Genomic DNA, 23,555 nt, shown 5'->3' on the forward strand with positions numbered 1-23,555 from the left:
GCCTGCCTTTGGCCCAGGGCGCGATCCTAGAGACCCGAGATCGAATCCCACGTCGGGCTCCCGGTGCATGGAGCCTGCTTCTCCCTCTGCCTGTGTCTCTCTCTCTCACTGTGTGCCTATCATAAATAAATAAAAATTAAAAAAAAAAAACCAGTGTGATTTCATTTTATTTTTTACTTTTATATTTTATTTTCTAATCACTCTTTATCCACCTTCATCCTTGCTATGTTTCTTCCCTCCTAACTGGATCTTTCCAGTCCTGCTAAGAGTATAGACTAACCCCTTCTGCAACATCTCCTCTCCTTTTCCTTCCTAACTTTCTACATGATGGCTTCTGTCCCTGCTGTGCTACCAGCTTCTTGCAAGGTTTTTTTTTGCTAACAGAAAAATGCACCACTCAGATCCCCCTTGAAGAAAGGATTTGCTACCCAAGGGAGGAATGTGACTAGCCTATAGCCTCAAACTCTTAGTTGCTGTAAAGTCTGTCTCAGCTTTTGAGCCAACAACAGGACCTTTTGGGAGTGTATTGATTTAATTACTGAGCAAGCTACCTGTACAAAGGGCTAAACTTCACCTCCTTTAATGAGCAATCTTACAAAGTCTTCCTGTGATCTAGCACGTAGAGGCTAAAAGCAAAACAAAAAACAAACAAAACCAGGAAAAAACAGATTATTTTCAATATATTCACATATACATTAAATATAATACAGATCGTCAGGGTGAAGGGTTATGGGTGGGGATGCGCATGGTTCTGTGCGCTGACAGCACCGCCAAGGAGGAGACCCAGGTTTGGGAGTGGGGCTAGCCTGGCCAGGATCTTAGCGGGGTCCTTCCCTAAGCCCTTGCCTCTGACGGGCTTCCAACCACACCCCAATAGCTCCTGACCAGGGATCGCCTGTTGCAGATGGAGCTTGATTTCGTGGCTTTCAGTTGAAATCTGCAGGTCTGAAATCCCCAGGGCGATGTGTTACCAGTAGCACAGCCCTGACAGAGGGGGAGGGAAGGGGGCAGCGGGCCCACGGGGTTTCTTCTCCTGAGTCGGTACTCACCTGTCCTCCCACCCTGGCCCCACAAGTCACTCTAATTCAGTGTCCTCTTTGGGTTTGTACACAGCCCCAAACTTCTGCATGTACTTCTTAATATACTCCTTGGAAGCCATGCTATACACAGTGGGATAAATAAATAATGGGAAGATAAAGTTGTTATTACATGATTATTTCATAGTTGTGATTTGTTTTGCCCTGATATTTAAATTGCAGTTCTATCTATATTGAAGGATTAAAACACATACAGGCATCCATGTCATAATTAGCGTTTTATTTAGTTTCCTTAACAAAGGAGCTTTCTAAGAAAGTTATCGACCATAGAACTAATTGGTTCTAATACGTTTTTTTACACTCTTTATCTGTGTGCACCTGCGTGTATTTGTTTTGATCCGAGACTTCTAGAAATCCCGCAATAGATATGCTTAAAACAGACGCCTGTCTGCTGATAAACATATTGTGAATTTCCGTTTTCTATTTTCTGTCACTACAGTAATTCAGCCATTGCGCCAGAAAACTACGACGTGGAATATTAACCCCGCCAAGCACTTCCCCGGCAAACGGCCCATTTCCAGGGTAGAAAATGCACTTCGTGACCCTTACGTCATCCCCGAACGAGTGTCCGACGTCCCCGCTTTGCAAAATAAAGCGCAAGCCCACGAGGGCAGCAGGCCCCGCCGGTGTGTGCCTCCCACGCGCAGCGGGCGGGGGGGGGGGGGGGGACTGCGGCTGCGCGCGGGTCCGCGGAGGGGGCGGAGGGGCGGGGCGGGCGGAGCAGCCGCGCCCCCGCCCCGCCCCGCCCCGCCCCGCCCCGCCCCCGCCCCGCGGCCCGCGCCGACCCCTCCCACCGGCCGGAGCGCAGGGCCCCGCGCGCGGCCACCGTTCCGCAGTCAACAGCCGTCACCGTGGCCAGGCCGGCGGGCCCCGCGATGCTGTCTCTCCTGCTGATGCTCTCAGGTCTGGGCCGGCTGACCTCCGCGGGCCATCGTGAGTGACGGACCCTGCTCCGCGGAGGGCCCCCGGCCGCAGAGCCTCTGGGCTCGGCGGGCCCCGGGACCTTGCTCCAGAGCCCCGGTCGGCTGGGGAGAGACCAGCGTCTTGTCAGAGCCCGCCTGGCGTCAGGGTGGTCCTGGGCCTGCTGCGGGGAGGGCTCGGAGCGAGGCTGGGACAGGTGCCCCTCCCTTGCCGGACCCTGCACCTGGAGGGGAGGGCGCGCACCTCTGCGGCCCGGGGCCTGGGGCGCAGCCCTCCTTCACCTGCGGGCTGAGGTCTCTGGACGGGGGCAGGGTCACGCTCCCCACTGGCTGGGAGCCTCTAACGGGGGTGTACAAAGTCTGATTTTGCGGTGGGTGCGTGCGTGCCTGTGTGTGTGTGTGTGTGTGTGTGTGTTGGGGCTTGGAGCTTCAAAGAGTGAGGTGATGTGAGAGGAGAAGTGAAGAATAAGGATGCTGCCAGGCACTGGGGAATGCTCACACATGTTGTCCTTACTGTAGATCCTGAACCATCCCTTCTACAAATTACCGTGCCACGGAAGATTGGGACAAATACCAACGACGGTGAAGATTTCAAAACACATGTAATTAAGAAGTCACTTTTTTTTTTTTAATGAAAAAAATATTTGTTATCTGCAAATAGTGAAAGTTTTACTTCTTCCCTGCCAATTTGGATGCCTTTTATTTATTTTTGTTGTCTGCTGACTAGGACTTCTAGCACTATGTTAAATAACGGTGGTGAGAGTGGACATCCTTGCCTTGTTCCTGATTATATTGGAAAAGCTCTGTCTTTCCCCATTGAAGATGATAATTAACTGTAGGTCTTTTATATATGTCCTTTATTATGTTGGGGTATGTTCCTTCTAAAATTACTTTGTCTAGGGTTTTTGCCGTGAATGGATTTTTACTTTGTCAAATGCTTTCTCTGCATCTGTTGAGAGGATCCTATGGTTCTTATCTAATCTTTTGTTAAAGTGGTGTATCACATTGATTTGTGAATATTGAACCCTGCTTGTAGGCCAGGAGTAAATTCACCACCATTGATCCTGGTGAATGATTTCCTTAATGTATTCTTGAATTTAGTTTGCTAGTATGTTGTTGAGAATTTTTACATCCGTGTTAATCAGAGATATTGGTCTATAATTCTCTTTATTATTGGAATCTTTATCTGGTTTTGGTAACTCCTTAAATGTTGGGTAGCGTTTACCTGGGAAGCTATCTCATCGTGGACTTTTATTTGTTCAGAGATTTTGATTACTGATTCATTTTCTTTGCTGGTAATTGCTCTGTTCAAGTTTTCTATTTCTTCCTGTTTCAGTCTTGGTAGTTTATGTGTCTTGGAATATATATCCATTTCTTCCGTGTTGTCCAGTTTGTTGGCATATAGTTTTTCATAATATTCTCTTATATTTGTTTGTATTTCTGTAGCATGGGTTGTTATTTTTTACTCCCTCATTTGTAATTTTATTTATTTAGTTGCTTTCTCTTTGATAGGCCTAGCTAGAGGCTTACCAATTTTATTATTTTTTTCAAACAACCAGATCCTGGTTTCATTGACCTATTGTTTTGTTTTGTTTTTTTTGTTTTTGTTTTTGTCTTGTTTTGTTTCTGTCTCATTTATTTCTCCTAATCCTCTTTCATTCCTTGTGATGCTTTCAGGTTTCACTAATTGTCCTTTAGGTGTAAGGATAGGTTGTTTATTTGAGATTTTCTTTGCTTCCCAGGGAAGATCTTTATTGCTATATACCTCCCTCTTAGGACTGCTTTTGGTGCATCTTTAAGGTTTTGGACTATTGTGTTTTCATTTTCATTTGTTTCCATGTGTTTGTTTTATTTAAATTCAGTTTAGTCAATGCATAGTGTATTAGTAGTTTCGGGGGTAGAATTCAGGGTTTCATAAGTTGCAGTGCTCATTCCATCAAGTGTCTTTTTTATTGCCCATCACCCAGTTACCCCATCCTCCCACCCACCTCCCTAGCAGCCCTCATGTTTCCTAGAGTCCAGCATTTCTTATGGTTTGCTTCCCTCTCTATTTTCATCTTATTTTTCCTTCACTTCTCCTAAGTTCATCTTTTTTGTTTTTTAAAATACACATATGAGTGAAATAAATGGTATTTGTCTTTCTCTGGCTAGTTTATTTTGCTTAATACTTAATATCTGTATAATACCCTCTACTTCCGTCCACGTTGTTGCAACTGACAAGATTTCAGTCATTTTGTGACTAATATTCCATTGTATATATACACCACATCTCTTTTCTTTCTTGTTTTTTTCCTAAAGATTTTATTTATTTATTCGTGAGAGACACAGAGAGAGAGGCAGAGACATAGAAGAGGGAGAAGCAGGCTCTGTGCAGGGACCCTGATGCAGGACTCGATCCAGGGACTCCAGGATCAGGACCTGAGCCAAAGTCAGACACTTAACCGCTGAGCCACCCGGTGTCCCTCTTTTCTTTTCTTTCTTTTTTTAATTCAAATCACTAACATAGTGTATTACTAGTTTCAGAGGTAGAGATCAGTGACTCATCACTTGCATAAAACACCCAGTGCTCATTACATCACTTGCCCTCCTGAATGTTCATCATCCAGTTAACCGATTCCTCCACCCTCATCCCCTCCAGCAACCCTCAATTTGTTACCTAGAGTTAAGAGTCTCTTAACTAGAGTTAAGAGGTTTGTTACCTAGAGTTAAGAGGTTTGTCTCCCTCTCTGATACCATGTTTTATTCTTTCCTCTCTTCCTCTATGATACCGTGTTTTGTTTCTTAAATTCCACATATGAGTGAGATCATATGATTGTCTTTCTCTGATTGACTTATTTCATTTAGCCTTATATCCTCTAGTTCCAGCCATGTCATTTCAAATGTCAGGATTTCTTTTCTTTCCTTTCCTTTCCTTTTCTTTTTTTCTTTTCTTTTCTTTTCTTTTCTTTTCTTTTCTTTTCTTTTCTTTTTTTCTTTTCTTTCTTTTTGTTCTTTCTTTTCTTTTCTTTTTTTCTTTCTTTTCTTTTCTTTTTCTTTTCTTTTCTTTCTTTTTGTTCTTTCTTTTCTTTTCTTTTTTCTTTTCTTCTTTTCTTTTTCTTTCTTTTCTCTTTTCCTTTCCTTTCCTTTCCTTTCCTTCCTTTTCCTTTTCTTTCTTTCTTTCTTTCTTTCTTTCTTTCTTTCTTTCTTTCTTTTCTTTCTTTCTTCTTTCTTTCTTTCTTTCTTTCTTCTTTTCTTTCATGGCTGAGTAGTGGTCCGTTGTGTGTATGTGTATATGTATGTATATATACATATCTTCCTTATCTATTAATTTGTCAATGGACATCTGGTCTCTTTCCATAGTTTGGCTATTGTGGACATCACTGCTATAAATATTGGGGTGCAGGTGCCCCTTTGATCACTACATTTGTATCTTTGGGGTAAATACCCAGTAGTGCAATTGCTGGCTTATAGAATCAGCAATGCTGGGTGCAAATGCTGGGTCATTTCCCTCTATTTTAAACTTCTTGGGAAACCTCCATACTATTTCCCAGAGTAGCTGCACCAGCTTGTATTCTTTTTTTTTTTTTTTAAGATTTTATTTATTTATTCATGAGAGAGAGAGAGGAGAGAGAGAGAGAGGTGCAGAGATACAGGCAGAGGGAGAAGCAGGCTCCATGCAGGGAGCCCGATGTGGGACTTGATCCCAGGGCCCCAGGATCACGCCCTGAGCCAAAGGCAGGTGCTGAACCACTGAGCCACCCAGGGATGCCCCAGCCAGCCAGCTTGCATTCTTACCAACAGAGGAAGGGAGTTCCCCTTTCTCTGCATCCTCACCAACATATGTACTTTCCTGACTTGTTAATTTTACGCCATTCTGATGTGAGGTGGCATCTCACTATGGCTTTGTTTTCACTGATGCCAAGTGATGTGGAGCATTTTTTTCTTGTGTCTGTTGGCCATTTGAATGTCTTCTTTGAAGAAATGTCTGTTCATATCTTCTGCTCATTTCTTGACTGGATTATTTGTTCTTTGGGTGTTGAGTTTGATAAATTCTTTATAGATTTTGGATACTAGGCCTTTCTCAGATATGTTATTTGGCAAGTATCTCCTCCCATTGTGTTGGTTGTCTTTGGTTTCCTTTGCTGTGAAAAAGCTTTTTATCTTGATAAAGTCCCAATAGTTCATTGTTGCTTTTGTTTTCTGTGCCTTTGAAGACATGTCTAGCAAGAAGTTGCTATGGCTGAGGTCACAGAAGTGCAGCCTCTGTTCTCTAGAATTTAGGTCTTTCATCCATTTTTAGTCTGTTGTGTCCAGTTTCATCCTTCTGCATGTGGCTGTCCAGTTTTCCCAACACCATTTCTTGAAGAAGAGGTTGTTTTCCCTTGTATATTCTTTCCTGCTTTGTCAAAGATTAGTTGACCATCGAAATTGAGAGTCCATTTCTGGTTTCACTATTGTGTTCCATTGATCTATATGTCTGTTTTTGTGCCAGTACCAAACTGCCTTGATGATTACAGCTTTGTAATATAGTTTGAAGTCTAGCATTGTAATGCCACCAGCCTTGGTCTTTTTTAACATTCCTCTGGCTGTTCATGATCTTTTCTGGTTCCATACAAATTTTAGGACTATTTATTCCATGTCTGTGAAAAATGTTGATGGTATTTTGATAGGGATTGAATTGAATGTATATATTGCTGTGGGTAGCATAGACATTTTTTTTTCCTGGAGATTCAACCCTTTATTTTATTTGTTTTTTTCTGTTTTTCTGGTCCAATCTTTTTAGCATAAACATATTAACAATATTTATTCTTCCAATCCAGGGCATGGAATGTTTTTCCATTTTTTTGTGTCTTCCTCAATTGCTTTCATAAATGTTCTGTAGTTTTTAGAGTTCAGTTCCTTTACTTCTTTCGTTAGGTTTATTCCTAGTATGTTATGGTTTTTGGTGCAGTTGTAAACAGGATCAATTTATTAATTTCTTGGGCAGTCCGGGTAGCTCAGCGGTTCAGCACCACCTTCAGTCCGAGGCATGATCCTGGAATCCCAGGATCGGGTCCCACATCAGGCTCCCTGCATGGAGCCTGCTTCTCCCTCTGCCTATGTCTCTGCCCGCCCCACCCCCCCATCTCTCATGAGTAAATGAGTAAAATCTTTAAAAATTTTAATTTCTCTTTCTTTAGTTTTATTGTTAGTGCATAGACATATAAATGATTTCTGTGCATTGATTTTGTATCCTCTCACTTTGCTGAATTGCTGTATGAGTTCAATTTTGGGGTGGAGTCTTTTGGGTTTTTCATATAGAGTATTATGTCATCTGTGAAGGGTGAATTAGACTACTTCTTTGCTGATTTGAATGCCCTTTTATTTATTTATTTTATTGTTCTAGCTGAGGCTAGGACTTCTAGTACTATGTTGAACAACAGTGGTGAGGGTGATCATCCCTGTCATGTTCCTGACCTTAGGAGAAAAGATCTGTTTTTCTCCTTGAGAATTATATTCATTGTGGGCTTTTCATGTATGACTTTTAAGATAATGAAGTATGTTCCCACTATCCCTACTCAGTGAAGAGCTTTAATCATGAAAGAGTAGTGTACTTTGTCAAATGCTTTGTCTGTATCAGTTGAGAGAATAATATGGTTCTTTTCCTTTCATTTATTAATGTGATGTATAATGCTGTATGATTTGTGAATATTGAACCCCCCTTGCATCCCAGGATGTAAGGTCATTGTGAATAATCCTTTTAATATACTTTTGGATCTTCTTGGCTAGTATATTGGTGAGTATTTTGACATCCATGTTCATTAGGGCTATTGGTCTGTAATTCTCCTTTTTGATGAGGTCTTTGTATGGTTTTTGGATCAAGGTAATGCTGGCCTCATGGAAAGGGTTTGGAAGTTTTCCTTCTATTCTCTGCTTTTTGAAATAGCTTCAGAAGCCTAGGTATTATTTCTTCCTTAAATGTTTGGTAGAATTCCTCTAGGAAGCCACTTGGTCCTGGACTCTTGTTTATCGGGAGGTTTTTGATTACTGCTTCAATTTCCTTGCTGGTTATGGGTCTGTTCTGATTTTCTATTTCTTCTTTTTTTTCAGTTTGGCAGTTTGTACATCTCTAAGAATGCACTCATTCCTTCCAGATTCCTTAATTTGTTGGCATATAATTGCTCATAATATGTTCTTGAAATTGTTTGAATTTCCTTGGTGTTGGTTGTGATTTTTTCTCTTTCATGTTTTTATTAATTTGTATCATTCCTATTTTGTTTTTGACACGTCTGGCTAGGGGTTTATCAATCTAATTCTTTTGAAGAACCAACTTCTAGTTTTGTTGATCTCTTCTACTATTCTTCTGGTTTCTATTTCATTGATTTCTGTTCTAATCTTTTTTATTTGTCTTATCCTGTGTGTTTAGTCTTTACTTTCTGTTCTTTCTCCACCTCCTTTAGGTGTAAAGTTAGCTTGTGTATTTGAGATTTTTCTAATTTTTTGAGCAAGGCTTGTATTGCAATTTACTTCCCTCTTAGGTTTGTCTTTGCTGTATCCCAAAGGTTTTGAACAGTTATGTTCTCATTTTCATTAGGTTCCATAATTTTTTTTAATTCTTTAATTTTCTGGTTTACCCTTTGCTTCTGTAGTAAGATGATCTATAGCCTCCTTGTATTTGAGTTCTTTCCAAATTTCCTCTTGTGACTGAGTTCAGGTTTCAAAGCATTGTGGTCTGAAAACATGCAGGGAATAATCCCAATCTTTTGGTAGCAGTTGAGACTTGTGACCCAGTATATGATCACTTCTGGAGAAAGTTTCATGTGCACCCAAGAAGAATGTGTATTCTATTGCTTTGGGATGGAATATTCTGAATATATCTGTTAAAGTCCATGTAGTCCAGTGTGTCATTCAAAGCCATTATTTTCTTATTGATCTTCTGCTTAAATGATCTGTCCATTGCTGTGAGTGGATGTTGAAGTCCCTTACTATTACTGTATTATTATCAATGTGTTTCTTTAATTTTGTTGTTAATTGTTTTAAATAACTGGCTGTTCCCAAGTTAGGAACATAAATATTTATAATCATTAGATCTTCTTATGGATAGACCCTTTAATTATGACATAGTGTTCTTCATCATGTGTTATTACAATTTTTGGTTTAAACTCTAATTTGTCTTATATAAGGATCACCACCCCAGCTTTCTTTTGAGGTCCATTAACACGATAAATGGAATTCCACTCCCTCACTTTTAGTCTGGAAGTGTTTAGGCCAGAAAGAGTCTCTTGTTGATGGGTCTTGATTTTTTATCCAATCTGATACCTTGTGTCTTAACCCTATAGGTTGTCTTAACCCTTTTGTCTCAAGCTGCTTTCAGTATTTTCTCTTTATCTCTGAAATTTACAAGGTTCACTATTATAATTCAGGGTGTTCATCATCAATTTTTATTAATTTTGGGAGGGGTCCTCTCTACCTCTTGGTCTTGAATGCTGTTTCCCTCCCCTGATTAGGGAGATTCTCAGCTATGATTTGTTCAGATATACCTTCTGCTCTTCTCTCTCTTTTTTCTCCCTCAGAGAATCCAATAATTCTAATATATATAATTTTTTGTTTAAGGTATCACTGATGTCTTGAAGCCTCCTGTCATGGTCCATTGTTGTTTTACTCTTTTATTCAGCTTCCTTCCTTTGCATCAAGTTTCTTCTAAGTCAGTTACTCTATCTTCTACCTCATTACCCTAGCTGTTAGAGCATCCAATTTAGACTGCATCTCAGTTTTAACATTTTTAATTTTGGCCTGATTAGATGTCATTTCTGTACTAAGAGATTCTCTAGTGTCATTATGCTTTTACCAAGTCTAGCTAGTAACTTTATAATTGTTGTCCTGAATTCCAGCTCTGATATTTTACTTATATCCTTATTGGTTAGGTCTGTGGCAGAGAGGATTACCTCTAGTTTTTTTCTTCTGTTTTGAATTCCTCTTTATAGTCATTTTTCCCAGAGAAAATAGATGAATGAATGAAAAAAATAAATGATATCAACCATGACCTATGCAAATACATACTAGACAAATCCAAAGAGGTCAGAAACCAAAAAAGAAGAGAAAAAGAAAAAGAAAATGAAAAGAAAAGAAAAGGGAAAGAAAGAAAAGGAAAAAACCGGAGGGGGGTAGGTGGGGTGAATAGAGAATACAATCTCACAGGGTGGACAAAACAGGGTGATCCATTTGGTCCTGAGTGTATTTTGGTCTCTGTGTTAGAAAACACTAAATCCTAAAATTGTAAAGAAAGCAAAACATATATATATATATATATATATATTATAATTATATTATATATATAATATATATAATTGAATAGGTGAAAGGATACCAAAAATGAAGAATATATCTATAAAATGTAGGAATATATCTATAAAATGTAGATGTAAAAAATGGAAGTTAAAAAAAGACCTAAATCAGAGTTTGGAAAAAAACAAGAAACTAGTTGAAAAGGGGAAGAAAAAAAGGAAATGGAAAATTTTAAACCAAAAGATAAATAAATCATGAGAAATGACCTTGAATTCTTTATAGCTTTTTCCCCTAGCTCTGGAGCTTTCCAGTACTGTGAGATCCATAAACTTTGCTATTCAACTGTTCTTCCAGTTGGTCTTCTGGGGGGAAAGGCCTACTGTGCTGATTTTCAGGTGTCTTTTGCTGGGTGGCGTTCACTGCCCCTTGGCAGAGGGCCAGTCTCAGTATAAGCTATTTTGGGTTGCTTTGTGTGGCTTTTGTTCCTTGAAAGCTTTCTGCAACTCTTTAGAGGACCAAAACAAAAATAGCGATGACCTGATCTTCAGCCCCAGAGCTGAAAGGTTGAGGTTCTCTGTCTTCAGTAAACCCTCAGACATAAGCAATCTTCATTTTTATGTGTCTCAAACTCTGCTGACTCTTGTGGAGCATGCCCACACTGATTCTCCCAGGGGAAGATGGAGGATCACCCTGTTACTGTCCTTTACAGGGTCTCCATACTGAGAGCTGCTGCCCCGTCCTGTGCACATCCTCTCTGTCCCTCCCAGGGAAGGACAGGGGGTCCCTACTTTCCTGCCCTTTATAGGGTCCCCACAGGGAGAGCAGTTACTCAATTGGGCCTCAGCTTGAGGTGTATGGCAAACTGCTGACAGCCCAGTCCTGAGCTTGCTGTGCTGATTGTAGCCAAATTCCCTGCTCTGATGCCTGGGAACTCTACAGGTTCAGGCATCCTCACTTTCTCCAACTGTGGGGATCCTGAGACCACACTGTCCCAACTAATATTCTGCCCCATTACACCACCTGAGCACCTTTCAGGCAGGGATGTCTCTTACTGGAGTAGATTTCTAAGGGTTCCAATTATGTACTCTGGGGCTATATCACTTTCCAGTAGCTGGCTTATGGAGGCTTCCTCCCATCGCTGTTTATCTTCTGATACATTGCTTAGGATTCACTTCTCCACACCTTGTACCTTGCTTCAAGTGGTCACTTTTATATTTGTAGAGTTCCAGCAATTCTCTTATTACATCTCAAGTTGAATTCATGGGTGTTCAGAATGATTTGACAGTTATCTATTTAAATTCAATAGCTCCAATTAAACGAGGTCCCCTACTCTTCCACCATTTTGCCCCTTCCCTTCTTGTGATTGATTTTTAATTTCATAGTTTTGTGCTTAGGGAAGGTGCATGATATGATTTCAGTCCTTTTGCATTTGTTGTGGCCTGATCTGTGAACTAATATGTGATCTATTCTGGAGAATGTGCCAAATGCACTTGAAAAGAATGTATATTCCTCTGTTTTAATGGGTTGTTTTGAATATATCTGTTCAATCCATCTTGTCGTGGGTCTTTTTTTTTTTTTTGAAGATTTTATTTATTTATTCATGAGGGACACAGAGAGAGAGAGGCACAGACACAGGCAGAGGGAGAAGCAGGCTCCATGCAGGGAGTCTGACGTGGGACTCGATCCTGGGTCCCCAGGATCACACCCTGGGCTGAAGGTGGCGCTAAACCTCTGAGCCACCCGGGCTGCCCCAGTGGGTCTTTCAAAGTTGTTTCCTGTTGATTTTCCACTTAGGTGATCTGCCCATTAATGTGAGTGTGGTATTAAAGTGTCCTACTATTATTGCATTATTATCAGTTCCTTAGGTTTGTTATTGTTTTATATATTTTGGTGTTTCCATGTTGAGGGCATAAATATTTACACTTGTTATAGCTCTTGTCAGATTGTATCCTTTATGATGATATGGTGCCATACTTGTCTCTTGTTACAGTCTCTATTTTAAAGTCTTGCTTCTCTGATAAAAGTTTTGCTACTCTGGCTTTCTTTTGACATACATTTAGATGATAAATATTTTTCCATCTCCTTACTTTTCCTCTGCAGCTGTCTTTAGGTCTAAAATTGAATCTCTTGAATGTACCATTAGATGGATCTTGTTTTATTGTCCATTCTAATATCTGTGTCTTGATTGGAGAATTTAGTCCATTTACATTCAAAGTAATTATTGATAAATATGTATATATTGCCATTTTATTATTTTGTTTTGTTTCTGGTGATTTCTGTGATACTTTCTTGCCTTTATCATTTTTAGTCTCTCCTTTGCACTCAAAAAATCCCTTTTAATATTTCTTGCAGGGCTGGTTTAATGATAATATATTCCTTTAGTGTTTGTTTGTCTGGGATACACTTTATCTCTCCTCTATTCTAAATGATAGCCTTGCTGATAGAGTATTCTTGGCTGCAAACTTTTCCCATTTGGCACTTTCAATTTGTCATACCACTACATTCTGTCTTGCCAAGTTTCTGTTGGGGAATCTCCAGCTAGACTTATGGGTCTTCCTTTGTAGGTTAAAGACTTTGTCATGCTGCTTTTAACATTTTTTCTTTATCACTGTATTTTTCAAATTTAATTACAATATATCTTGGTATTGGCTTGCTTTCGTTGATTTTAATGGAGGTTCTCTGTGCCTCCTGGATCTAAATGCCTGTTTCCTTCTCCAGATTTGGAATATTTTCAATTATTATTTCTTCAATTAAATTATCTGTCCTCTTTTCTCTGTCATTTTCTTCTGGGACATATAGATAGCACAGAGAATTTTTAAGAAAGTGAATGTCCACCTACATTTCTAGAGATAGGAAATTTGAAGTTAGTTAATTTTTAGATATATGCACACTCATTTTTAATTTTTGTGATTATAAGTTTAGTGTTAGTCTCCAATCTTGATTTTTTTTTTTTACCCAAATACATTTGACTCAGGTAGAAATACAGTATCTGCTTATAGATTACACTTATAATCATAAAATTATTTTAATTAGTAATTAAATAAATTGCCAGAAAATCCCATGCATCAAGTAGTTTTAAGATTGATTGATTTTAAAGAGAGAAAGAGACAGGACAAGGGAGGGGCAGAGAGAGAGGGAGAGAGAATATTAAGCAGGCTCCACACCCAGCATGGAGCATGATGAGGAGCTTGACCTCAGAACCCAGAGATGATGACTTTAGCCAAAATTAAGAGTTGGATACTTAACCAACTAACCCACCTGGATACTCTTATTTTAAACTTTTAGACAAAATTCAAGGAAAAATGATATATCCTTTTTAGAGACTAGAACACAGAATAGAACATAAGTTAACTAATCCTTCAGATCATTTAGTAACATTTAAAAATATTAATGTACCTTTAATAGAGGCCAAGTAAAATATGAGAAAGGGGAATTATAGGTCCTTTCACTTAACTAAAATATTTAAAAAGTGAAAGTAGCAAATAATTATAGAATATTATGACCAAGTAGATTTTCTCTGTTAAAGTCTTAATAGTAGAAAAAATTATTAAACTACCACACTAACATATTCTTAAATATCAATAAATGTATCCAAAAGAGCATTTCAGAAAATTACTCACACATTCATACATACATATTCACCAAATATGTACATAATACTTCTCTTTGGAAGAGAATGACCTCAATGTGTTTAAATGCCCCCAGGGAACAAGGGAGCATCAACCAAAGCTATAACTAATATCACACTTAATGTTTTACACATTATATAATTCTATTTTAGGATCAGAGTAACACAGAGGTGCATATTATTTCCATTTTATTCAGTAATTTAAAATATAAAAAGTTAAGAAATATTTAAAAAGTAGGGTTTAAAAGATAAGACATAGATCAGCTATCACATAGACCATGGTTCTGCTTTGAGTAACTTTGTTATATGGTGATGTCATTACCTACCTAAGATCCATAATTTAGAAGGGAATTATACAGATTTATTCTCAAACAATAGAAAGAGGAGGGATACTAAAGAAGTAGTACTTAAATCAATTTGTTTTCCATTTTGTTTGCATTTATACAATTACTTTTAGCAATAGCCATTGTGAAATAAATGATTTGGAGGGCATCTTTATGCCAGTAAATCTCTGAAAATTGCAACTTACTTTTGTCCTTCAGAAAGCATCCTTAAATTTTAAATGATTAGGAAACATTTTTAGAAAACCTAACTATTACATCAAAATGGACCAAATGCTAAATATTAAAAAAGTGAAACATCATGGGTAAGCTGATGCAACTACAACAATATCAGATAAAGAAACACTTCAAGAAATGAAAGATACCTTAATGATAATTTATCCTGAAGATATCACCATATTAAATATGTTTTATACCAACAATAGAGTTCTAAAATATGTAAGGTCAAAAACTACAGACGAAAGGAGAAAGAAATAATATCACAATAATTTAGGGAGATGTCAACACACCTTTTTCAATAGCTGCAAACCTGCAGAGGGCTGAACATGAGAAGGTTTTAAATGACTTATACAGAAAACTGTACCCAATGACAAAATTCATATTCTTTGCAAATGTGGAAAATTTGCCCTTATTAACAATGTGCTATGCCATGAAGAACAGGTATGTATTATGATGATGTCACAGATTAGATTCTTTGGGATGGAGTATTTGAGAAGATTCCTGTGAAGGCAGTTTATTAGAGTATGCTCTTGTGATGAACCCCTGTGAAAGGGGAGGGGAGGAAGTCAGAAGGGGAGATGGAGACTCAACTGGGTCTCAGCAAAATGTGAAGCTTGCATTGCCCATCAGTATTTGGAGTTGGGATGAGGGGACTTCTAGGTAAACGTGGGCTGTCTCAGAAAGTTGTGACTTGGTCAGAGGTGACCCTCTGTAGCTGAGGCAATTCTCAAAGAAGACATGGATAAGAAATATGTTCTTACAGTTAGGAGATACTTCTTTTAATCTGAAAAGGGGACCTGTCCTGTATTCTTTCCCTCTTCTTTTCACCTTCATTATTTTCCATAACTTTATCTTCTGTATCACATAATCATTATATCCAGTCAATTTCAAGTCTTGGTTATCACTTTTTTCATTTTGGCCTCACTAGTTTTTAGATCTTTTATTTCTGTGATAAGGGAATTCTTGGTGTCTTCTATGCTTTTCTAAAGCCCAGCTAGTATCCTTATGATTGTTGCTTTAAATTCTGATCAGGTATATTATTTATATCTTTTTTCATTAGATCCCTGGCCATGGCCTTTTCTGTTTTTTTCTTTTGGGATGAATTCCTCCATCTTGGCATTTTGTGTAGGTCTCTTTCTTCTCTGTGTTAGAAAACTTGTTATGTTTCCTGCTCCTAAGAGTAATGGTTTTATGAAGAAGAGACCATATGCTGTCCAGTGCCTGCCACTTCAGGAAGTGTCTCTGGTGTACGCTGCATGTACTCTGCTGTTGTGTTTTGGCTGCTCTTTCCCTCAGGTCAGTCCTCTGCAGAGTTTTTCCTTGCCTGCAGTGGGGGGTGTTTGGACCTTGGCCACAGCATGGCAGGTTTTGATTAAATGTGCACTGGTTTGCTTGTTAAAAGAGACCTAAGAACTGAAGCTCGCAGGACGCTATGCTCAATAGGCATGGTATGTGCAAGGGTTTGTGCTAGTCTTCTTGAGGATGGGCCCACTGCTCTGGTTCTCAGGTGCAGTGGCCTGAGAAAGGCGGCACCTGTAGAGCTCAAGGGGGCGGGGCTTGGTATAAGAGCTTCAGGCAGACAGTGTTGGTGGTGTGCTGCTTACTGAAGTAAGTTTATGCTGAAGGGTGGGAGAGAGAAATGGCACCAGCCAGCTCTCTTGTCCCTAGAGAGAGGAGTTCACACCTGCTGCTTCCTGGAAGACCTCCCAGAAGAGCAAACAGTCTTCCATCCTGGTCCCAGGCATCCCTCAGAATGCTGCCTTCACCCTGTCTGTGTTCAGCCACCTGCCAGACTGGCAGCACAGTGCACCTTGGGGTCTATCCAAGGCAGGACAGCTGAGTTTTAAAACTCCAAACTTTAGAGATACGGGCAGGTGTGGACCCAACCACGCTGGTCCTCTGGCAGAGGATCTTGCTGTTCTGGGACTGATGCAGATTCCTCCCAGAAGGGCAGTCACAGCCAAAGCACAGGGATGCAGAGTTTGGAGTAAAGTGCAGCAGTCTGTGATAGGTGTCCTCAGCATCTATGCTGAGGGGCCAGGGAGGGTAATGGCGCCCACTGGTTGTTTTGTTCCCTAGAGGGGCAATGCTCTCTCTCCTATATGCACTCCAAGAAGGGGAATGGTCTCTCCCTGTGCATCCTGGGGATCCTCAGATGGCAATGTCTGTTCCTGGGCTCTCCACCCTCCTTCTCCACAGGAGCACTGCACCCTCAGGGTGCACACTCTGACCCCAGTTTTTGAGCCCTGCTGGTTGTAAAACCTTCTGAAAATCAGTCCCTCTCATTTTGCCAGTCAATGGTTTTGGGAAAATGTTTTCCTTGCGCTATCCCCTGTGCTCCTCTCTCTGTCTTGCTTCCCTCTGTGACTAGGGCTTCCTCCCTTCTGCAGCACCTGCAGTCCATTTCTCCCCCAAACCACATCTTCACACCTCCTACCTTCCACAATGTGGCCTCTTTCCTCTAGTCCTGCGGTCCTCAGATGATTTCTTGGGTATTCAGAGTGATTGGTTAGTTATCCATCAGTGTTCGGGATGAGGCAAGCCTAGGGTGTTCCTACTTCTCTGCCATCTCAGTTCCACACAACCTGTGTAGTAGTCTTTAATTTTCAATTTATTTGGGCTAGAAATAAGAAGGTAGAAAACAGTTAATAAAATTTATTTCGGAAGATTACTCAGCATTTCTAAATGTAACCATTTTAAATTAAAATTTCATATGATGATAAATGCTAATAACTAATTCTCTTAGTTTTGAAAGAGTTAACTCCTAATTGTATTTAAATTTAATTATACTTAATTCTGTCACATTCCAAGACTGAAGAAAGATAGTAATATATATATATGTTATATACTTTATATATATATATAAAATTTTGAGACATTTGTGATACCATTTGTTTACATGAATGAGTACTGACATTTAAAAAATTGTGGCTTTTGACTTAAGAATTTTAGATTTCTGCTAATGACTTTCTGAATACTTTATTGTAGGTCACTTATGCCATCAAAATTGACAGGGAAACCTATACTCTCCATCTTAAAAAACAGTAAGTGGTCATTTTTCTTTTCATGCCCTTCTTTGTTGTTTCTTTTTTTCTAAGATTTGATTTATTTATGAGAGAGAGAGAGAGAGAGAACAAGTGGCGGGGGGGGGGGGCGGGTGCGCAGAGGAAGAAGAAGAAGCAGGCTCTGTGCTGAGCAGGGAGCCCAACATGGGCCTCTATCCCAGGACCCTGAAGTCATAACCTGAGCTGAAGGTAGCCACTTAACCAACTGAGCCACCTAGGCACCCCATTCTTTTTCGTTTCTTAGATTTTTTTAAAGATTTATTTATTTTATTTATTTATGATAGAGAGAGAGAGAGAGAGGGAGAAAGGCAGAGACACAGGCAGAGGGAGAAGCAGGCTCCGTGCCGGGAGCCCGATGCGGGACTCGATCCCAGGACTCCAGGATCGCGCCCTGGGCCAAAGGCAGGCGATAAACCGCTGAGCCACCCAGGGATCCCCTCGTTACTTAGATTTTTAAAATTAGTACTCTACATAGAGTAAAGAACATGATCATTGTATTTATTTAATATGTTATATCTTTGTCATTTATGACAGATTAGAATTTCAAGTCTTCCTCTTGAGATTTTAAATCTAATATTGAAGCCAAATTCTAATTTAATGATATAAATATTAATGTATATGAGATAAATTACAATTATTCTATGCAATTCCTTGAAATATAACTACAATAACATTCGGGAAATAATTTTATTTGTATGTTTAATTTTTTCTTCATGTCATTTTATATACTTATTTAATTTTAAGCATTCTACTTGGTAATACACCATAATTTTTTCTCATCTTGGTATAATATAGAATTTAATCTCTTAAATTTTGTGTTCTTTAACTTTTCTGTTTGAGGAAACCAATATTAATAATCTTTGGTGTATATTTTCACCATTTCCTATTCTAAATTTCATCTCTCCCTTAAATGAACCTATCAAAAGAGTTTGTTTTTACACAAATGGAAATACTGTTTTGTCACTAGCAGATCTTATTTAATAATGGTGTTCATTTTCTTGCTATATATATTTTAACTCATTCTTTAAGAGATAACATTTCACTGTATGTAATATTAATAATGAGTTTCATTCCAGGAATTATTACTATAGAGTCCTGCAACAAACATCCTTGTATGTATATTCTTATGTAATAGAGATTTTGTTTTGTAGACTTGATATCAAGAAATGGGTTTCTGAGTCAAGATGTATGAATGATAGTAATAATAATAACAACAACAAAAGTAACTGACATTTATAGAGCACATACCAGTTGCCAGGAATCTTTTTTCATCCCTCCCTTTCCCCCTTCCTCCTTCCCTCCCTTCCTTTTTTTTTTTTTTTCCAGAGAGAAAGAGAAAGCGAGTGTGTGCCCACGTGGTGGGGGCAAGGAGGAAAAGAGGTAGAGGGAGAGAGGATCTTAAGCAGACTCCATTCTCAGTGTGGAGCCCAGCACGGGGCTATGTCTCATGACCCTGAGATCACAACCTGAGCCAAAATCAAGAGTTGATCCCTTAACCAACTGAGCCACCCAGGCACTCTTTGCCAGGCATGTTTCTAAGCAGTTTGCATGTAGGAACTGATTTAATTTTCACAAAAACTTTCTTTATTACTCACATTTTGTATTAGGATATTGAGAGATATTTTCAGTTTCTGAAATCAGTTTAGATTTTCAAAAGTATGTGAGATATGCTAAAATATTATATTGCATCTTTGTACCAATTTATATTTCCCTCAATAACTTCTCTAAACAATTATTAGCCATTTGCATTTTCCTCCTTCCTATTCAATATTTATTTTTCAGAGCAGTTTTAGGTTCACAGTAAAATTGAGGGGAAAGTATAGTTTCTGTGTACCCCCTGACCCCACACATGCATGTCCTTTCCTGTAATGAACTTGCCCCACCAGAGTGATACATATCTTATAATTGATGATCATTATCACCCAAAGTCCATAGTTTATATTAGTCCCGAATTTTTTACATTGACATTTTTTTTGGTTAAAAATAAAAAGGAAAATTCTGAGAATATAAGCAATTAGGTTTTCACCATGAATGACACACATGTAAGCATTTTGTTTATATATTTTTCTAGAAAGTGTACATGGTAGGTAATAGTGAAATCTATTATTCCTATCCTTGGACATATTCAGTTCTTTCACTCCCCAGTGCTAATTATAGTTGTGATACTGACACATACTGTCATATTTTTTTCATTCATCTGTATGCCTAGAGTTCAATATGATTCATCATGTTTTGAGTATTACCTTAAATAAACATAAATGGCACAATACTCCTTTATATAATTTATTTATCTGAATATGGTGGGCCACTAAGGTGACCCCAATTCTTTACTTCTTTCTGTATCTTCAATCTTTGCCATAAAACTTTGAGTTCTTATCTTCAAGAGGTGGAACATAGGGGTGCCTGGTGGCTCAGTGATTGAGCCTTTGCTTTCAGCTCACATTGTGATCCTGGAGTCTTGGGATCAAGTCCACTCTGGAAGATTAGTCCCTTGCTCAAATTTCATAAGCTAAATGATTTCTATAGACAAACTTCATATAAGTGGTACCAAAGTGTCATCTTGCAGAGAAAATAGTGATTGTTATGGAACAGCCTTACACCATTATTTATTGCTGGGAGATTGGGATTCTTAAGGATTCCAAACACCAAGGAGCAGTTCAGGGCCAGAATCAAAGAGAGACCAGCACATTCATGGAGTGTGCACTTTCACCCCTTCTCATTTCAGATCTGCTTATTCATCTTTTATCATTCCTGACAGCTCTTCCTTTCCTCAATTCAAATAACAAAACTAGAGAGCTTCCCAGAAGAAAAAAATGCTGCTATTTATCAGACCATATCCCACATGTATTCAGGGACAATGCTGAGTGGCTTGGGTTGCTTTAGGTGTGAGTACCTGGAATATGGTCAGAGCCATATTTTGTAACTAAGCATGTCAATGGAGGTGGTGGAAATGGGAATCCAGAAGCATCTCCCAGGAAAAGGAAATTCAACAGATTCCTGACAAGCATAATTAAAAAGACAAAACTTAGTCTTAGTCAATAGAGAGAACAAATTTTGTAGTAAAAAACACAGCCAAAATAGAGATTTGAAAATAGTTGGAGGAAAACTATACTATAAAGAGGGCAGATCCATAAGACCCAGGAATAAACTATACATTTCCATATTTTTTTTGATTTCCATAAAATTTTAAAAAATATGTAGTGATTTAAAATTAAAATGAAAAATTAAGGGATTTATCACATTAGGGAAGATGAATGTAAAACCACACATGTACGCATGCACATGTATTCAAATGTACAAAACACACACTAGAAAACTGATATAAGATGAATTATTTCATGTATTATAAAAATTAATAGCAAAGGAATAGGACTCAAAATTCTACGTACTGCCAACATATTATTCAGTTATGAGAACAAAAGGTACATTTGCATATTTCTGCACAGATCCAGAAAACATGCCATTTGCATAGTCTATCTGAAGAAAACAATGTGAAAGTAGAATAAATATACAATAATCAAGTCAGCATAAAATCACAAATAAAAAAAGAAGCAGTGGTAAAATTTGGAAAATGCAATACAGTTGTAAAATACTGAAAGATTTTACATCTTAAATATAAAATAATTTTAATACTATCAGAATATTATGATACAAGTTCAGAATATGAGAGACATGAGAGAAATCTGAAAACCTATAAAAAATAATGAACATGATTACATAAAAATTTCACTTTTATAGCAATGAATCCCACAAAGATGGAGGGGGGAGGACAACAAGCTGGGCAGTGTTTGTGCGACATATAGAACAGATAAAGGGTTGATGTCTACAGTAAATAAAAATTCCCACAGTTTGATCTTGAAGAAAAAAATTAAACAGATAAACCATGGATTGACAATAACTCGAAACAGATGATTAAGGCTAAAAACCCAAGGAAAAAACAAAACATTGGAAACGAAATTCAATTAGTGTAGTCAGTGAATATTCAAAAAGATACTCCTAAACAACAATTAAAACATATTAAAAGCATTATTTAAAGCAGAATAAGGGGTGCCTGGATGCCTCAGTCAGGCTAAACATCTGCCCTTGACTCAGGTAATAGTCCTGGGATCAAGACCTCAGTCAGGCTCCCTGCTTGGCAGGGAGATTACTACTCCCTCTCCCTCTGCAGCTCTCCCAGCTTGTGGTCTCTCCCTCTCTCTCAAATAAATAAATCAAAATAAGATCTTTAAACAAAAATAAATAAAGCATAATAAAGCATTAGCATATATAAAAATGCCTTACAATAGCATTTCTTATCCATTAATTAACAAAAATAGATAAGTGAAGATACTAATTTTGTTGATAAGATAGAGAACAAAAATGCTTTTGAATGATTGACAAAAGCAAAAACTGGTATAAACCCTCAAGTAAAAGTGGGTGGTATATAGCACTCTTGGGAATTGTATCATTTATAACCCATCAATTTCACTGGTGCCCAGGAAGTCATGGCCAAGGATATCCACAATACATCTTTTCTTGCTATAAATATGAGTGAATAAATAATAAATGAGATATATTTATTTGATAGTTATATATTTAAAACTATCATTTTGCACACATCAGTATGAATGAATCTTGAAAAATATTATACAAACTGTTGCACAAAAAGCACACCCCAAAAAACAGAACCACACACATTAACATAGTAAATATCTACTGCTCACACTTCTGGGTTATGTGTGAGTAACAATAGTAGTTCTGCTAATGGTGACCAGGCTTGCTTGCTCAATGGTCTAGGATTCGTTCATTCAGCTAGATTCTGGATTCATTCATTCAGCTGAATGTTGACTGATCTAGGCATAATTAGGGCATCTTGACTGCTCCACTTGTCTCCATCTTCCAGAAAGCTGATCAAAACATATTCTCATGGGGATGGCAGACAAACAAGATGAAAAATACAAAAGCAGGAGAGCTTTTTCAAAACTCTGTTTGAATCAAGTCAGCTAGCATCTTTTTGGCCAAAGTCACATAGCCATAGAATGGGCTGCATGATTTGCAGGGCCCACGATGAAATGAAAATATGAGATCTCTTTTTCAAAAGTACTAAGAATCACAGAGCATCAATAGCAGAGCATTTAATCAAGGACAGGGCACTTCTAACCTTGGGGCCCTGGGGGAACAAAAACTCAGGAAGTTGGCTTTGCAGGCATAAACACAGATCCAAGACCTGGGGAGTGGGGAGGCTGGGGAAGATGTATATGTTCCACTCCCCCCCCCCTTTTTTTTTAAAGGTTTTATTTACTGGGCAGCCCGGGTGGCTCAGTGGTTTGGCGCTGCCTTCCGCCCAGGGTGTGATCCTGGAGACCCGGAATCGAGTCCCACGTCGGGCTCCCTGCATTGGGCCTGCTTCTCTCTCTGCCTGTATCTCTGCCTCTCTCGGTGGCTCTCATGAATAAATGAGATTTAAGATTTATTTATTCATGAGAGACACACAGAGAGGCAGAGACACAGGTAGAGAGAGAAGCAGGCTGCAGGCAAGGGAACCTGATGCAGGACTCTATCCCAGGAACTCGGAATCATGCCCTCAGGTTTCCTAGTCTTCTGCTTCTAAACAAAGGCTTTAGGAATTGTTGTGTGCTTCTACAATTTTTTTTCGCCTTCTGCTACAAAGAAAGGCATGTTCCAGGGGTAGAAGGTATGTCTTTTCCCAGGTTCCAGAATGAAGGCAGATGGAGCTGAACCTGCAATAAACTTGTGAAGAGCATTCACTGTTGTTTTGAGGCATTGAGAATTTGGAGCATATTTTTACCATGGTATAATTGCATGGAAACTATTGGAAAAAGCATATTTTTTTCTTATCAATCTATGGCTATTTGTTAGCAAATATTAACTAACATTTATGCAATGAGATCGATTGTTGAATCTAAAAGAAAACTTTGCCATGGGAATCAAGAAATCCTGGTTTCTAGTATACATAAATCTATGTCATTATGATGTCCCTGATGCTATCTGATTATGCTGCTTATTATTTTTTCTTACATACAAAATATGCTATCAAAATG

General features: G+C 38.6%; 1 protein-coding gene across 1 annotated transcript in view; it reads left to right on the top strand.

The window, feature by feature from the left end:
• The first annotated feature begins 1,875 nt into the window (after positions 1–1,875).
• LOC112916144 (A disintegrin and metallopeptidase domain 3-like) overlaps positions 1,876–23,555 on the top strand; it is a 107,640-nt gene continuing 85,960 nt past the window's right edge. Inside the window, exons 1-3 of the mRNA XM_072763473.1 lie at positions 1,876–2,030; positions 2,537–2,619; positions 17,438–17,493. Of these exons, the coding sequence (XP_072619574.1) occupies positions 1,973–2,030; positions 2,537–2,619; positions 17,438–17,493 (197 nt within the window). The 5' untranslated portion in view covers positions 1,876–1,972. The remainder of the gene's footprint in view (positions 2,031–2,536; positions 2,620–17,437; positions 17,494–23,555) is intronic.

The sequence above is a fragment of the Vulpes vulpes genome, chromosome 7 (genome assembly GCF_048418805.1).
Source record: "Vulpes vulpes isolate BD-2025 chromosome 7, VulVul3, whole genome shotgun sequence".
Taxonomy (NCBI): Eukaryota; Metazoa; Chordata; class Mammalia; order Carnivora; family Canidae; genus Vulpes; species Vulpes vulpes.